This window comes from Petaurus breviceps, unplaced genomic scaffold, assembly GCF_028583685.1.
Source record: "Petaurus breviceps papuanus isolate PSGF00001 unplaced genomic scaffold, PetGlider_PUasm1.0 90535, whole genome shotgun sequence".
Classification (NCBI taxonomy): Eukaryota; Metazoa; Chordata; class Mammalia; order Diprotodontia; family Petauridae; genus Petaurus; species Petaurus breviceps.
The window spans coordinates 3,788,847-3,806,965 of record NW_027187270.1 but is presented as its reverse complement, the minus strand read 5'-3'; the positions used below and the strand labels follow the sequence as shown (position 1 = coordinate 3,806,965).

At 50.1% G+C, this 18,119-nt stretch overlaps 1 protein-coding gene across 1 annotated transcript in view; it reads right to left on the bottom strand.

Annotated features, from left to right (window-relative positions):
* SLC16A2 (solute carrier family 16 member 2) overlaps nucleotides 1-18,098 on the bottom strand; it is a 108,882-nt gene extending 90,784 nt beyond the window's left edge. The window contains exon 1 of the mRNA XM_069063105.1: nucleotides 17,728-18,098. Within this exon, the coding sequence (XP_068919206.1) occupies nucleotides 17,728-18,016 (289 nt within the window). The 5' untranslated portion in view covers nucleotides 18,017-18,098. The remainder of the gene's footprint in view (nucleotides 1-17,727) is intronic.
* Between the last annotated feature and the right edge of the window lie 21 nt (nucleotides 18,099-18,119).

The window sequence follows — 18,119 nt, the reverse complement described above, 5'->3', positions numbered from 1 at the left end:
TTAACCAAGGCCACCCAGCTACTAGGAAGGACCTCTTTGACACTTCCACTCCAACAACCCAGACCTTTGGTTGCTCTGGTTCAATGACACTGATTGGTTTCCTGCCTGCGGCGAGTGGGGCGGGGATTTCCCCCTGTCCTTTTAGGTGGCTGCCAATAGGCTCAGTTTCTACCTGGGAGGGAAGGGGTGAGGGTTGTGGGAGAGATAGAAGCCACTGGGCAGGAGAGGTAGCTTGGCAGGCTGATCTCTTGGGGACTGAGACATAGTGTACATTGTAGTAGGTTGACACGCTTAGGGCCAAAGTAGTCACTCTGCTTTTCTTGGAATGCAAGGGCACTCAGGCTCACCCAGCCTGGAGTTGGGTCGTGGATAGTCAAAAGTCTACACAGACACACAAATACACACACCTTTACAAGTGTACACAGAGTCTAGTTTGAGGGTCACAGGTTTCACCAGCCCCCCTGGAGACCAGAACCTCCTAGAACCCTTAATATGAGTCCCCCAGGCGAATCTTGAAAGGCTCACCTTGGGTTGGACTCTGGCAACTTGCTCATCTGTAAAATGGAGATTAATAATGCTTCCTATAGTGTGGGTTGGACTGCATAGCTGCCAAAGGCTTTCTCAGATCTCAAATTCTATTTCTGTGAAAGTCACCAGAATCGAGAGATTCCTGGGAGTCCATCAAGTGTGCATCTTACTGTTCCACAGCAATGCTGCAGAACCCTGGGCTGGCTGCGGAAGACCCAGCCCTTTCTCTGTCACTAGCTAGTGACCTTGGCCAAGGGATGCCCTGTTCCCTCCCTCATTGGTCAAATATGGCTAGTAACCCTCGTCCCCCTGAGTGGCAAGATGAAGGTGAAGAAAATGGTTCCCAAACCTTAAAAGCAACAGAAAAATCAATGAGGATGATGGTTTTCTGTTGACCTGGAGCCAGGCCTTGTTTTGGCCTAGGGAACAGGGGAAATCTCATTCTTGAGCCCATATTTATTCACCTTCCCCCCCTCCACTCCAACAGCCAGGGGGCTCTTTTCTCCAAGTCTGGGGGCCCAGCTTTCAATGGAGAATAGGTCTGTCTTCAGATCTACGAATTCTCTCAGCTGCTCGCTTTGGGCCCCTGGAGGCTCTGAGTGCCCTCTTTCTCTGCGAGTTCTTTCAGAACACTCCCTTCAAGCCCTCTGGGCTCCAAGCCAGAATGCCAACCTATTCGAACAGAATCATAGGAGCTAAAGCTGAAAAGGGCCACAGAGATCATCCATTTCAATCCCTTCATTTTATAGAAAAGAAAAACCAGGCAGAGGGCAATGGGCTTACTCAAGGTCATAGGCAGAGTCAGTAAGAGGCCCAGGCCCCAGATTCTGAACCAGATCCCCAGAGCCTGGATCCAGAACTCTAGCCACACACGACGCTCCATCTCCTGAAAAGGTATCTGGGCTGCTGACTTGAAGTAACAGGTGCTGGGCAGCGTGCTATTTCAATCCCCATTGGCACGGTCCTAGTTTCCTGGCTAAGTGCCTATTAGTACCCCTAGGCCCCTGGGCCCCTTCCTCCAAATGCCCCTTCCCACACCCACTTCGCCAAGCTCCTCCCCTGCCCTCACTTGGTCAGGCAGTGCTGGCCCAATGGAGAAGGATGACTCACTAGGACATGTGTCTAATCTGACTGCTTCTGGATTGTCCAAACAAGCACCTCTCCCTGAGGTTTAGCCAAAGCCCTTGAGGCACAATTCTGGTATCACTTCCTCTGGATCTTTCTTGAGTACATCCTCTAGTAAGAGCTCTAGATTCTAGACATGGCTCTCCTGCTAACATGACCTTGAGTCAATCCCCTCTCTGGGCCTCAGATCCCTCATCTGTAAACTGGATTGAGGATAGGGGGTGAGGGTGGTGGGAAGTTGGATTCCAAGATATTTAAGGTCATGGAGATCAAAATTCCATCACCTCCCAAGAAGTCATCTGTGACCACATTACCCCACCCTCACAACGCACATAGGATCGAGAGGCAGACGCCCCAGCTTTGGGTCTGAGGCCTGCCCCTAAGTGGCCCACAATACTCTGGGGAATGATAAGGGCTTGCCTTTGTCTGGGTTTTCATAGCAATCCCATGAGGCAGGCGGGTCAGGTGTCCTTATCCCCATTGAAGAGAGGAGACTTCAGAGAGAAGTGAGTTGTCCAGGGACCCATAACTAGTAAGTGGGAGAGATGGGATTCAAATCCAGTTCTCTCCCCATCTCCAAGTCCATGGAACCACTTTCTATTACATCATCCTGACTATTAGCTAACCTCTCCAGGTTTGAGATTCCTTATCTCTAAAATGGGCAGGTTGGACTCAGTGATTTCAGAGTCCCTTCTATTTTAAAATCCTAGAATCCTTTGAGTCTCCAGGAAGCTTGCTCTGATGACTTTAACACCTCTTCATCCTTGTGTGGCAGAAAATACCGTGAAGTTCTAAGTCAAGGGACCCATTTTCTGATCTACTCTGATCTCTTCTATTAACTCACAGTGTGACCTTTGCCAAGTCACTGCCCTCTTCTGGGGCTACATGCTTCAGGGTCAAGTTCAAGTCAACTTCCTTTAGGAAATTCTCCATGACTAATCCACACTGTAGTCATGGAGATATAGTACACTTTGGGGGCTGGGAAGCAGAAGACCCAGGGCAGATAGGTATCAAAGTAGATGGGCCTTGAATAAGGAAGACCTGAGTTCAAATGTGGCCTCAGGCCCTTACTAGCTGTTCAACCCCAGAAAAGTCACTTAACCTCTGTTCGTTCATCTATAAAACTGGGGGTAATAACAGCACCTATCTTGAAAGGTCGTTGTGAAGATGAAATGAGATATGAATTGTACAGTGCCTGGCACACAGTAGGTGCTATAGAAATGCTACTATATTTATAACAATTGCTCTACTCTTTGCTATACCATAAACTTTCCTTCCCTGGGCTTGGGCTGTCATAGCTAAAAAGGGAGGGGTTGACCTTGGTGACTTCCATTAGGTGTCTTTCAGCTCCATTCATTTCTTCTCTTCCAGACCACCCACGTTTTGGGGATTTGGCATTTGGTCTTAATTGACTTAGCACTTGGTTAGACAGTCTTGTTTAGTTCTCTAACTGGATAATGAGATCTCCGGGCAGGAAGCACAATTTCCCTTCCCTATTTCTCACAGGCTAATAAACACGTGGCTAGGCACCTGGGGGGGGGAACTTTTCAATGTGTTTCATTACGATTCTCCTGCAGGCCCATGGAGATGTCACTGAAGTACTCTAGCTTCTCCTGCCACCTCCCTCCCTCTCCTCGAAGGAACAAGAGACCAATGGCAAAGCAGCTCTCACTTATCTGTTGAACTCTGGAGGACTGAGTAATTGGGATAACTGTGCCCCACAGAGACTGGTAGGCTAGCTCAGCTGGGAGGGACTTTAGAGCAGAGACAATGTTACAGTGGGAAGGAAATTACTTTCTGTATATTCTATTTAATTTTAATTTCTGCATTGTTTCTCCCCCATATAATGTAAGCTCCTTGAAGGCAAGGACTATTTTTTGTCTGTCTTTATCTCCTGCACCTAATACAGTACCTGACTTGTCCTTATGGGATCCAGAACTTAAATGATGCAAAATCTGTTCCCTCCCCCTCACTTATTTCCCAGAACACCTTGAGAGTATCAGTACCCTATAGTCCTTGGGGTTTATGAGGGCTCATCTTTCAGTCTGTTTCTCTTCAGGTTTGAATAAACAGTGCCTTCCCCTGCCCTCTCCCCACACCCTTGTATTGTAAGGGCTTGATGAATTCCCTGATTAAGTTAGCTGAAGTGAGCCTTTGTTTGGGACTCTGAGTATACCTTCCTATGGTGAGTGTGCCATCTACTTGTGAGAATTGGGGACATCTGAAGTCTGTGCTGCTGTTGGTCAGAGGCACCCTTTCTGGAGAGATCCTAAGAAATCTGAGCACAGGCCAGCCAGAAGCTAAGATGCAGGGGAGAGGGAGGTGAGTAAGAGTGATAAAGGCAGCTCTGGAACACAGATATAGACTACAATTATATATGCTCTTACCCAGGAGGCCAGAGAAATTCAGGGAGTTCCTGGACCAGGCTGTGCAGACATACTGACAGACTCTCTTGGTCCCCAGAAGTTAAAAGAAATCATATGACAAAAAGGGCGGGACTTTTTGAGCCCTCAGCCTTTTGGAAGTATGTTGAGAGTTTCTGAACCCCAAGTCTCCTGGAAGAATGCAACTGTAGGAGCCATGACATGAAAGAACAAAAAACCTGAACTTTGCCCACCACTACTCCTGTGAGATATGTAAAAAGTACAGTTCTGTGGGAAAGTGAGTTGCCTCCCTATCAATCCACGGTATTTTCTTTCTGGGGGAACATAAGCCCTTAGGTTTATACTAGGGAAGGATGGAGACCTGTATGGGTCTCTGGGGTGAACCAGAATGCTAAGGGGGTCACCTCCCTTGCAAACTCAGGTTTCTTTCATTTTGGGGGTGTGTGATTCCCAGCCTAGGGTGGCACTCTGAGTCTGGAAGACCATTTAGGTCTAGGAGGAAGGTGGACCTCAGTGGAAAGGGAGGAGAAATGTTTATGAATATTCTGTTTGTAGCTTGAAATAAAGACTGTCCTTTACCTGGTGTGCATTGTTATATCTGTATATTGTTTACCTGGTGTGCATATGTTTTACTCATATCTGTGGAAACCAAAATACAAACTATATTATGAGCTTTCCAAAAGAAACCACAGTTAGGGGCAAACAAAGCAAAGAGAAAATTTTTGAGTGTTCTGATGATTAAATCTGGTCTGTGAAAGTTTGGGGTGCTGGTGCCTTTCTGGACTGTGGATGTAAGACAGGTCTTTCCCTTCATGCCATAGCTAGAAATGTACCTCTTCTAGGTGATTCCCCTGAACAAATCCCACTTCCAGTGTCTCTCAACATTCTGGCAATCTCCTCAGTACAGCTGGAACTGGTTAGGTTGGTGTTGATGGGTTTCAATCAATGGTGTCTCCATGCTGGATTTTTTTTTTTGCTTTTTGGAGGGCAATTGGGGTTAAGTGACTTGCCCAAGGTCACACGGCTAGTTTTTGTGTTAAGTGTCTGAGGCTGGATCAGAACCCAGGTCCTCCTGACTCCAGGGCTGGTGCTCTATTGTTCATTTGTTTTTAATGTGCATTTGTCCCCATCCCTCCCTCTATACTGCAGAGTTCCTGAGGACAGAGGCCCACATCCTTGCCTCCCGCCAACATTGTCCTGTCCCATCTTCCACTTGGCACTGTACCTTCTCCCTCTCCACCCACCCCCCTGTTGATGGGGATTAAGATGATGGGTTTGAAGTCTTGCCCCAGCAGGGGAAGGCCTCCAACGACTCGTCCTTTGTTCTTTGCAAAGAAAGGGAGGACTCTTTTTTTGTTTGCCTATAGCTCCAACTGCCTGGTGGGACCTCCCTAGGCATCCACTGAGAAACACTTGATGAAAGCATTCTCCAACCCCCTCCCCCCTCCTCTTCTTCTCTGGGAACCAATGTCCCTGTATCCCAGCTGCTGGGGCTCCCTGGCATTCAAGGGCCCTAGAGCCTCAGTGTTAGGCCCTATATTCCTCAGGCCCTATATCCTGTTTAGAACACAAGGAAACCCACAGAGCTCCAAAGGAGACTACAAAGGGCTTGATGGCCCCCCCTGTTCTTGAAAACCAACAGCCCCCGGGCCTTTGGACTCTAAATATCCCTTTCCTCCTTCCCTAGTACCCGCTGCTGAGCTGAAAGTTCAGTGAGAGACCCCTGGGGAGAAACGGACACCCCAGGCTCCACCTCAAATCCTCTCCCGCCCTCTCTCCCTCTGCCTTTGGCAATTTGTAGCAAAAGAACTCAATCGTTGACATGAGTGGAGGTTTGCTGGTTCTTTGCCAAGCACTGTAAATATTTCAACATGCTTTGTTTCCATGACTGTATTCCGTACAGAAGTCTTTTTTTTAACTTGCCATGTGACCTTAGACAAGTCACTTTCCTTTTCTGAGTCTCAGTTTCCTCATCTATGAAGAGGATGTTGGACTCCAGCTCTTTCGGGCCCTCTCCGGGTCTACCACACCAAGCTCCCAGGTCCCTTCCACTTCTGACACTTTGGAATTTGGGCTTACTGAGCCTCAATAGCTCCTCTGGCTGGGTTTCCTGGGAGCCAAGATACAAAGCAAATGCAGTCAGTCAGTCTTCTTCTGCCCTGGGGCCCCAGCTCTTGTTCCCAAAGAATCTGGTAGAGGAAGAGGTGGGACAATAAGCCAGAGCAAGACAAGAACAGACTGGCTAAGTAGCATGGGGTGAAATGAGCCAGGGGCGCCCTGGGTGACAGCAGGAGGGATCTGGGGGAGCTGTTCTAAAGAATTTCCTCAAAGCTTTGAGGCCAAATTCATGTGATCACAGTTTCAGATCTGGAAAGGATCTTGGAGGTATAGTCCAACCCGCTCATTTAATAGAAGAGGAAACAGGCTCAGAGGGGAAAGTGATTAGTTCAGCATTAAAGGTAGGATTTGAATCCAGGTCCTGACCAGATCTCTATGTAAGACAAACTATTCTGGTTCCAGCATGAAGCTTGAATTGGAGGGGAGTGACTGTAAAAGTACAAGAAATGGGCAGAATTCTGGGGGTGGGAGGGGGGGAGTGATCCAGTGTACAGCAATCTCCTTTGTCTTCTTCTCTGCCTAAATGACTGGGCAGTGGAAGTGGTGAGGATGGGAGAGGGGTCCTCTCTTGGCTCCTTGGAACACAGCATAGACGCTCCACTTGAAGGAGCCTGGGAGGCCAACATCGTACTCCCAGCTCGTTTGGGGTGACCTTGTGTCTGTGACATTCTAAGAGCAGTCACCTACATTTCTGAGGCCAGCCATGGTTTACAAAACACTTGCCATTCATTCCTTTATTATCTTGCTTGGGCCTCCCAACACCCCTGTGAGGGATCTAGGGAAGGCTCCATTAGCAGTAAGGGGAAGAACTAGGCCTTCCCCAGCCATGGCCTGGGAGGGGGTTACTTTATTGCCTCCTTCCTTCTATTCCCACCCCTGAGGGTCTAGGAGGGCAGAAAGGACCCTTGGCTCTCTGGTGGAAAGGGTTCTGTCTTCAGTCTTCTTCACTTTACTCACTAGGCCAGGAAAGTCTCTCTCCCCAAACCTTCTAGCATCTAGTCCAAATCTCAGGGGCTAGGCAGCCTCTGAGCATGAGAGGGCAGGGTTCAGGGGAGAGGGAGGCCAGGAGACAAACAAGGCACTGGATTGGGAGGTGGAGATTTAGCTGGAAGGCTTAGAAGTTGTGTGACCTTGGCCAAGTGTCCTTACCTCTCTGTTTCATCCTCTGTGAAATAAGGCCACATATATTTGAATTATCACAGGGCTGCTATATGAAGTAAGGTAGGCAGTCGACATGTGATTAAGCCCTTATCACGAAGTAACAGGAATTACCCTAAGTGCTGGGAATACAGAGAAAGGCAAAAATCCCCACCCTCAAAGAACTCAAAATAGCAAACCCCAACACCACAGGCGGGGAAACTGAGGCCTCTAAGGCCACTGTTGTTCTAGTCATGTGAATTCCTATTCCTTCTCACTCCACTGGGGAAATGGGGTTTGAATATTAGCTATTTCCCTCCAGATGGAAGCCACAGACCACCCCCTGCCCTGAGTGTGGCCAGAAAGGAATCCCTCTGATGTACTGTCTGTACCACTCTGTGAGCTTCTGCACCAGGCTTAGAGTCAAGAGACCTGGGTTTGGGGTTTGACTCTGACACTCATTAGATGTTGGGTAAGTCAATTCCTTCCCGGGGCCTCAGTTTCCTCATTTGTAAAAAAGAGGGTGATATGGTTTTTGTTCCCTAGCCCATGGGGTCACTGGATCATAGATTTTTGAGCTGGAAGGGCCCTTAGAGGCCATCGAGCCCAACCCCTTGCTTTTTACAGATGAGGAAACTGAGACCCAGGGAAGGGAACTTAGTTGCTTAAGGTCTCTGAAGGATTGTCAGGAGGAGGACTAGAACTCAGGTGCTGTCACCTCCCCCTCCTCCTTCCCAAAAGAGGCGCTGCTGTTCCCCTACATCTGGCACACATGTGCCTTGTCCTGGCACAATCTTTCTGTGTTCATTTTGACTTCTCTATCTCAGTCAGGCTCTGGGGGCCTTATTCACAATTGGCACTCAGCACATGTTTCTGGATCAGTCCACTGTGTGACCTTGGGTGAGTCACTTCTCCCTTTAGTTTTCTCATTCGCACAATGACAGGGTTGGCTTTGCCGGACTTTGTCTATGCTTGTGCCTACTATTTTCCTTTGCTTTTGTTCAAACGTGATAAAATATTTCTATCATGTTTTAAGGGTTACAAAGCACTTTCCTTGCCACAGTCATGATAGGAAGGGAAGGCAAGAATCACTGTGCCCATTTTATAGAGGAAGAAACTGAGCACCCGAGGGCACATGACTAGTAAGTGGCAGGAGTCTGGTCTCTCTGGTCTCCTGTCTCTAACACACACTAATGCTTTGGGCTACGTGCCTCTGCTTGGGGGGGGCATCAAGGAGCACCATCTACTAGAGAGCCCTGTGCTGCTAACCCAGACCCCTGAATAAGTTGGCTAACCTCTTCAGGGAGCTCAGGGAAAACCTTTCCTGTTACTGAACTCACTTATCTTTATTCTCTTTGGCTTGTTGGTTTCACCACCCCCACCCCCACCCAGAGCATGGCTAATGCAGAAATTTATTTTATACAACTTCACATTTGTAATGGGTTTTATATTTCTTGCCTTTGCAGTGGGTGGGGAAGGGGAGAATCTGGAACTAAAAATAAAATAAAATTGAATTTAAAATAGATTTATATGTAAAATATGATTATGAAATATTATATATGAAAAGTTGCAATGAATCTTAAAAAAATATATTTTCTGTGTGGAGCTGAAGGTGCCGGAGGGGACAGGGAGCTGTGTGGTGACTGACCTGAACCTTGGAGGGCATGGAGTCCAATGCCTTTTTGTAGACGAGGAAGGGCTAATATTAAGTAGCATAACAGAAATTTCAAGCCACGTCTTTTTGGACTCCAAGCTGGGCACTCTTGCCACTACACTATGGCTCCTGCCAAATTGGTCATAAGCAAGGCCCTGCTCAGGCACCTAGGTCCATCCCACTTTCCTTTTGCCTTGCCAAAGCAGGGGAAGAAAAGGCCCTGGAAGCTTGGTATCATTACTCCTGCTGGTGGGGCTGCTTGCAACAAGTCTACTCAGCTGTCCAAGTAACCTTCCCCTACTCAATAACCTGGCTCTCTAGCACCAACAGGATCAAACACAGTCCCCTGTTGGGTGTGCAAAGCCCTTCACAACCTCGCTGGCTTTTCCAGTCTTTACACCTTGCACTTCCATCCAGTGACACTGGTCTCTTTTCTCCTATGTGCCATCTCTTGACTGGGGGCAGCCACTGGCTGGCTGGCCCCCATGCCTAGAATACCCTCCTGGCTTCCTTCAAGTCCTAGCTAAAATCCCACCTGCCGTAGGAAGCCTTTAAGGGACCACTCTCCCTTGATGCTAGTGTTTCTTGTCTATTTCTTATTTCTGATGTAAGCTGTATATAATTGGTTTGTACATAGTTGCATATTGTGTTCCCCATCCCCACTGTGACGTCCTTGAGAGCAAAGGCTGTCTTCTGTCTTAGTGCTTAGCATAGTGCCTGGCACATAGTAGGTGCTTAATAAATGTTTGCTGACTAAAGACCATCTAGTTCTGGCTTAGCCTTAGGACCCCTCTAGTTCCTGGGATCACTGGTTTAATTTGACACCTCTGGGAAATAGGTGACCCCTGCCCTGTGTCTGGACTGTTATGGGCAAGGTGGGGAGGGAGGGGGGAGAAGGAAGAGATGGAGGGAAGAACAAGTGGGTGGGATATTTAATCTGTGGCATTTGTCCTGGCACTGTTCCTGGCCCAGGGGTGGGGAACCTTTGGCCTTGAGGCCACATGTGGCCCTCTAGGTCCTCAAGTTCGGCCCTTTGACTGAATCCAAACTTCACATTCTGTGACCTCAAGGCCCTTGCCCTGGTCCCACATTATACAGGGACTAGAAAGCAAGAGAATCCTCCCAAACCATGGTAACTACAGTAGCCCTGAGTCCTAGAAGATGAGGTGTGGGGGCTCCCATCTCCCTAGACCCCAAAGGTGTGTGTGTGTGTGTGTGTGTGGACCTGCAAGAGTCTGAAGAGATGCATCCAGTGGGGGTGTTCTCTTAACAGGGTCTCAAACTCCAGCTGAGTAATGAGGAGAAAAGGGATCACAGTGTTCAACCTCTTCATTTCACAGAGAGAGACGCTGAGGTCTAGAGAGGGAAAAGGTCACACATGCAGTGAATGCATGGCAGAGCCGGGATTCAAACCCAGATCCTCTGTGTCATTCCAAGTTTAGAGCTCTTCCCAGCACACTGAAGGTGGAGCAAGTCTGTCTAGGGAATGTGATAACCAGGAGCTGAGAAGGAACACAGCTGGGGAGGAGAATGTCCTTCCTCCAAAGCCCTACCCTGGCCCCAGGAAACAGAAGCAGAAGCCAAAAGGATGGGTACCTGCAGGGGTTCCGAAACACGTGCCTTTTTCCCAGAGCTCAGCCCAGGCCACACTCCCCACTGGATTGTACATTAGCACCCACAGCGCCATCTTCAGGGCAGGAAAGAAAACATCTCCTCCTAAAACCCTTAGGGCTCTGCAGGCATCTTGGGAGGCCAGGGGCTGGAGAGAGTCCCCAGCTTTGCCAGGCCACTGTCCTCCCAGATCTGACCCCCATATCTAATCCTGGAGGCCTGGAAGAGGTACTTGGGTAGAGAAGAGAATGGGGAAATCATCCACTATGTGAATTTCACCAGCTCTCCCTTAAGGGTGGTGACAGACTGACCAAGTCCTCTTGGGGCTCGAATAGGCTTCACATTCAAACCTTTTTGTGTTAGCCTCTAAAGATATGGAATGCCCCAACTAGGAAGGGCCTTAGGGCACAAAAGATGTCAGAACTGGGAGGAACAGATGTCAGAAGCTGAAGAGCCCTTAGAACCGACAATATTGGAAGTGGGAGGGCTTTCAGAATGAAGGATGGAAGGGGCCTTAGAACAGATGATGTCAGGGCTTGGGAAAAACCTTGATCGTAATTGAATCCAAGTCACTCTGGAAAGAGCACAGCACTTAAGAGTAAAGAACCCTGTGTTTGGATCTTGATTCTGACACTTGTTAACATAAGCATGTGTGTGTGTGTGTATGTGTTTTCTCTAACAAAACCTGTTTTTATGTATTGAGCTTATTCACTAAACCCTCATCCCTTTTCAGGCTAAAAACCCACTTGTTGTTTGGTAGAAGCCAAGAGAATACAGGGTTTTTTTTAAGGCACTGCAGGAGAAAGAAGAGCTTTTCTCCTAGGAAACCGGTGTGGGCACAGATAGAAAGAAGTCTTGAGGGCTTCCTCTTCATAGTCTTATATACAATGTACAATAAAAATCGCTGCTAAATGCCTTGGGGGACCTAGAAGGCCCACAGAATGTTCTGTTCTGAGTTGGAAAGGACCCCAGGAGTCATCCAATCCAAGCTCCTCATTTTACAGAGAAGGAAACTGAGGCTCAAGGACAAGTCACTGGTCTGAGATCAGGCAAAAAGTCATGGGCAGAGCTGGGGCTAGAATCCAGCTCTACTGACCACCAGCTCAGGGTCTTTCCACTATGTCAGAAGGCCAGAAGCTTATGAGTATAAGACAAATCTCAGCCCAGAAAGCCTGCGGAGTGCTTAAAGGTGCCTGGATTTCAAAATGCCAAATTAAAGTATTGGACTTTGAGTCACAAGAGCTGTAGGTCCAAGTCCCTACTCCAATACCTACTAGTTGTGTAATTGGACAAGTCATTTTCCTTCTGTGGGCCTCAGTTTCCTCCTCTGTAGAATGGGCATGGCTACCAACTTTAAAGGGTTATCATAAGGATCAATGAACAAATGGATGTTACTGTGCCTACCTCTGGGAGGCAAAGAAAAGACCTAGAATCACTGAAGCATTTGTAAGTCTAGCTAGAGTTTTTAGGAACCAGCTCCCAAACTGAGAAAGAGTCATGCAGACACACCCCACTCGGCAGCCCATTTGCAAAGCCTATGCCAGACTGCTCTTTTAGGAAAGGGCCCACCCTCACATAAGGGCAACCTTGGCTGTGGCAGCAGCAGCAGAGGCAGCAGCTGCAGCAGCACTGTCTCTGAATACAAAGGACAACAACTTCCAGTGTCTCTATGGTCCTTCCTCTGCTCTCCTGTCCCCCCCACCCCCCCGCAGCCCCCAGGCAGCCTGGCAGATCTCTGTCGTTGGCCTATGTGGGTGAGTCACAACTCGTGCCAGGTGAGTGGGAAAGAACGTGATGTCATAGAACCTACACTTACATGCAGCCTAGCAGAGCTCAATGTCCTTAGAGCGCAGAAAGGTAGAGCTGGGAGGGCCAGGAGAAGTCAGAACTCACAGCCTCTGGCCTCCCCAGGCAGGCCTCTTTCCCAGGTCTTCAGCCCCTTGGGACAGATAGCCAGCCTTGGCTGTGAGGAAACTGTCAGACCAGGAGGTTGGGACGCGCCCTAGCAGCTGGTTAGGGAGCAGATAGTCTGGCCCCCTCACCAGAGCTCAAGTAGCTGGGCAGCCTGTTTCAGGGGATCCCCAGTCCTTTCCACCAGTGACCAGAGTACTGAACCTAGAACCAGAAGAGACTTGACCTGGATCTCTGTTTGTGTCACTTCCTAGTTGTGTGACCCAAGACAAGTCACTCTACCCCCACTAAGTCTAAGTCTCCTCACCTGTAAAATGGGCATAACACTAGCCGTGTCAATCTCACCAAGTGGTTAGAAGGAACCAGAAATGTGGCTGATAATTATCATGGGGGCTGGACTGGGAATCAGGAAGACCTGAGATGGACACTACTTAGATACCTACTAGATGTGTGACTCTGATTGAACATTTCTCAGCCTCAGTTTCCTCATCTGTAAAAAGGAATTAACAATAACACCTATATCCCAGAATTGTTATGAGGATCAAACTTTGGAAAGCTTAAAGCACTGTAACATGCTACTGTTGTTGTTAGCCTATCCTGGGACCCCTCTGCCAGCCTGCCTAGGTCTCCCACTAGGCGGGCATTTTTTTACTGTGCCTGGTCAGGGGTCTGCCTTGTTCTACCTTTCTCTCCAGCTCGAGCTACTTGAGGCTGTTCATAAAACACTATGGCAGCGTCACTAACTTCCTTGATGTATACCTGCCTCCTCCAGCCCACCAGCAGCCCACGTTGGGCCTACCTGTTCAACAGGTTAACTTGAGCTTCCTCCAAGCAGCACCGTGCAGTCCCAGCTGTGATCAGCCCCAATGTACAGAGACGCACCCAGCTCTATTTCTGGCCTTATATAGGATATTAGTGGTCAAGGCACCAGAAAGGCAACCCAGTGTGGTGTGAAGGGCTAGCTTCTACCTCTGCTTCCTGCTGTCTGTGTGACCTTTGCTTTCTGGGCCTCCCTCATTTTCCTCTTCTGTAAAATTAGCAGGGTGGTGGGGCGGCTAGGTGGTGCAGTGAATAGAACAGTGGCCCTGGAGTCAGGAGGACCCGAGTTCAAATCCAGCCTCAGACACTTGACATACTTACTAGCCGTGTGACTTTGGGCAAGTCACTTAACCCCAATTGCCCTCCAAAAAGCAAAAAAAAAAAATTAGTAGGTGGAGAATCTGATCCCTAAGGACCATTCTGTAGCAATCTGGTACAGAGAGCTGGCTTTGAACACACACTGACTTCAAGACCCTTAGCAAATTCCTTAATTTCTCAGTGCCTCCGGCAACTTTCTAAGACCACATGTTACAGAGAAAGTACAGATCTGCACTAGTAGATCGACTTTCCTCTTGCAGGAGTCCCGTCCTCATTCCTAAGGTCCCTTCTAGATCTGGATTCTCTGAGCATGGTCCGATCAGCTTAGCTTGGACTAAAGGTCAGAGATTTTAGAGACAAGGGATAGCAGTTCCATCCCTTTATTTTTTAGTGGAGGAAACTGAGGTGCAGAAAGGAAGTAACTTTCCCAAGGTCACACAGACAGCAAGGCCTTAAACCTTTAGGAGCAGCAGTGTGGTGTTTTCATTGCTATTTCCCCCCAAGTCTAGCACTTGGCTGTTTGCCTTGGGTCCATGAACACGTAACCACCCTCCACCTCTATCCCACTGAGACTGCATGAGGAGGGGTGAGAAGTGTGTTCTTTCTCCCAGGTGACACCTGGGGGGGGGGCAGCAAGAGTTCTCCATGGTGCAATGGTATCCAAGGGTTTCATGTTGTCACTGGGGTGGTACCCAGCCTTCCTCTTCCCATTCTCCCCCAGCTATCTTCCACACACAGAAGCTGGCCTCCTAACCATTGGACTGCCGGTTTTCTTGGGTTTGGTTTTTGTCTGTATCTACTCTCCTGTTATAGGGCCGCACACAGAGTGGGTGGTCTGATCATTGCAGGGCCCTGACAAAGATGATGACATCAAAATTCCCGCTGCCATTGGCAGCCCTCAGTACTGAAATATTGGTGGCTGGAGGGAAATGAGTAAGAGGGGGTATAATGAGTAAGGAAAATGGGTAGGAAGGGGGAGTGTGGTGGGAAGATTGCTTGACTTGGCTGGAATCAGAAGCCTTGCTGGTTGTTGTTTTTAAAAATTCTATTTTATTTTATTTTCAATTCTGCACTCTCTCCCTCCCTCTTCTCCCTCCCATTGAGGTGAGAAATCCCAAAGCCATTGCAATGAAGGAGTCCTAGGTTTGAATATATTACTTAGTAGGTCTTTAACCTCAGGCAAGTCAATCCCTCTCTGGGGCTCAGTTCTCTACCCTTCAAGAGACTGGATTAGGATACGGAGCTCTATAACTTTGGTGGTCTCATGGACCCCTTTGGGCACTCTAGTGAAATCTGGCTATTCCTTTTCAGAATTATGTTTTTAAAGCATCAAAGGAAATACCATTTCAGTTAAAGGTGAGTGAAAATCAAAGATGTAATTGTTCTCCCATCTAAGGTCACAGACCACCCTCCAATCTCTTCACTGGACCCCTGGCACCACAGGGTAAGAACCCTTGGTCTAGAGGGTCTCAAAAGTCCCTTCCAACTTCATGTCCAATGGTGTAGATCTCTTAGGCTCCAAATACTTTGAATTCTAAGCCCCTTCCAACTCAAACATTCTCTGTTCAAAGGTCCCTTGATTCACTAACATTCTGAGACTCTGTGAAGGCTGTGGAAATCAAGATAGAGACGATTTAGAATTTCCAGAGTGGCCTAAGTGGAGGGCTAGAAAGCTGTCATTGGTTTGGTTTAGCGGGCTGGGGAGAGGCCATGCAGGCGCTGAACCCCTAGTTGGTCAGGAATGGCTGAGAGGGGCCAATTCGGCCCTTTCTGAAGAAGAGCCAGCCCTTATTGAGGAACCTCCATTTCATTGTGACTGTCATGACCTCAAGCTGCTCTGTGACAGGCCCCCTGTGACCTGCAGGGCAGCCTTTCTCTTCTCCTTCCCCCCCATCCTTACTATGTTCCTCATAAGGATAGCAAGGAAGGGGGCTTCTACTGCCCATCTGCTGCCAGCAGCTGTGCTAAGGTTAGTTCCCTCTGCTGCCTTCAAGCTACCAAGAACTTGGCAATAGGGCTGGTCCAGGACAGCTCCCTAAGCACCGGCTATATAGATAGCTTATACTTCTTCAGTACCTTAAAGGTCTTCTTCTCTCATACCAACTCGGAAAAGTTGTCAATGAAGTCATTTCTGTCCCCATTTGACAGAACTGGAAACTGAGGCTTAGTGAAGAAAACCAAAAGCATTTATTTCGCCCCCCCCCCAAGAAAACTACAAAAGCACTACGGTCTGGGGCTGGAGGTGGGGAGAGAGAGGGGGAAAGGAGGGGGAGGATACAAAGCTTGGCTAAGGGAGTAGCTAGCTGTCCCCAGAGAGTAGAAAACACCAACAAAAGACTGCCTACAAAGAGCTCGACCTTCCGAGCTTTCCACCGAACCCCAGACACCATGAGTGCCTTCCTCTCCAGGTCCAGGCTGGCTCATAGAAAACCTTTGAAGTTGGCCAGACTTCTGGCCTCAGAGCCAAGCCAAGCAGGCTCCAAGTTCGAGGCCCCTACCACATACCAGTTAGCACACTGGGGGCCCTGGAGCAGGCCCCAGAATTGGTGGTGCTTGGGGGAGGGACACTGAAACAGGTCACCCAGGATGAGGTTTCCACCCTGATTTCTCTAGCCTGAGGATAATGACCTGAGCTCGCAGTGTGGGCAAAATGCCCCTGTGATCGCCCCTCGCAGGGCACCGAGGGATCCCGGCTGTCCACCTAGCAACCCTTTGCCCACTGGGAGAAAGGCTGCCTCCAGGCCTCTGAGGTCCATCTCTTCTCTGTCCCCCACCCCCACCCCAGCCCCCAGCCTTAAAGCTTTCCTGGGCGTAGGAGGGAGGGCAGCCTATGGCTCCTAGCCAAGACCAGCAAACAGCAGGCCAAGGGCAGCTCTAGAGTTCTCCTTTGACCAGGGGTGGTGGCGTTGGGTTCAGTTGGGTTGGTCACCCTAAGCGCCCTGGGCCAGAGGGTACTTCCCAGGGCTTCCAGTCCCTGCACTGGGACACAGACTTTTTTGGCTTAGGCCCTTTTGGTTTTCTTGAACCCTCCAAGTCCACGTGTGGGTTTAACACCAAAGGAACGAACGCAAGGGTGTTCCTGTGACCCTAGCTCTGTGGTTTGTGTGCGGGTCTGGTGATTAAGGAAGGGAAAGGAGATCTTTGCTCTGCCCCCCATCCCACATCTATCAAGACCAGAAGGGCTTCCCTCTGGTGCCAAAGGTGGGACCCTCAGACGGGTCCTGGGTCTGACCTGGGTTCCCACACATACTTTTGCAGCCCAAAGCCCCCAGCCTCTAGTGAGGGGCTAGGAATGCGATGGCGGGCAAGCAGCTGCCAAGGGTCCCACCACCAGCAACAGGGGTGGTGGGGTGGTGTAGGGCATGCTTTGCTTGGACTGGACGGTGGCGGGCAGTGGGCGACCTTAGCAAGGCAAGTTATAACCAGGGCAGAAAAACCCAGGCGTACGCATACACACACGCACATACATCCCCACACAAGCGTATATACACACACATACACACTAGTACACACGCACGCTTGCCATGTGCCTGTCTGCGCGCCGATCTGCCAAAATTTCTAAAGCATTTCTAGTGCAAGCGGCCCGTGCCGAGCCATTCTGGGACCACAGAAGCGTATTCCGCTCTTTGGAGAGCTCAGGAACCTGGTCAGTGCTTACTTCCCTCCTCCTCCTCCTCTTGACTTGGGACAAGAAATAAGTGGCCCTCTCCCCGCCCCCAGCCCCAGCACACACGGCACGCAAAGAGTATTTTAAACAAGTCCCGGGAGGTGAGGATGGAAATGTCTGTGAGGAAAAAAAAGTTCATCGCTTCCAGTGGGGCGGCTGCTCGGGACTCTGCCTGCCCAGGGGACCTTGCCTGCCAGCCCGATGGCCCGGGCCACAGGCCCGCTGTGGGGAGTCTGGGGAGAGCGGGGCGCTGGGGTCCCCTGTGTCAGGCTCAGGCACCGCAGGCGGGGCTGCAGGGCGCGCAGGTGGGTCGGGAGCCTGCCCGGGTGCACAGACGCACACGCCAGCCCCTCTCCCGGAGGCGAACCGAGAGGAGGGAGAGGCCAGCCAGGTGAGTGCAGCTGAAGTGGCGGAGGGAGTGGGGCTTCAGGGCTCGGGGAGTAGGGGCCACTCACCTGCCTTAAACTCTTGCTGGGTCTTCTCCCCTTTCTCTTCCTCCAGCAGCAGTGTGTAGATGATCCCGAAGGAGTTCTGGATGCCGAAGATGGAGCCGTTGCACCAGGTGGCGGCGAACACCACGAGCCAGCCGTAGCCCCCCTCGGGGGGCTGGAAGCCCGGGCCGGGGCCGGAGCCGGGGCCGCGGGTGCTCACCGTGAGCTCGGGCTCGGGGCTGCTCCCCGGCTCCTTGTCCTCCGCCTCCCAGGGCCCCTTCTCCCCTCCAGACTCGGGGCTCTTCAGGGCCATCGCGATCGCGGGCGCGGGCGCGGGGAGCCGGTGGCTGCACGGCGCGGCACGGCTGGGCTGGGCTGGGCTGGGCTCGGCGCGGCTCTCGGCGCAGCGCGGCTCC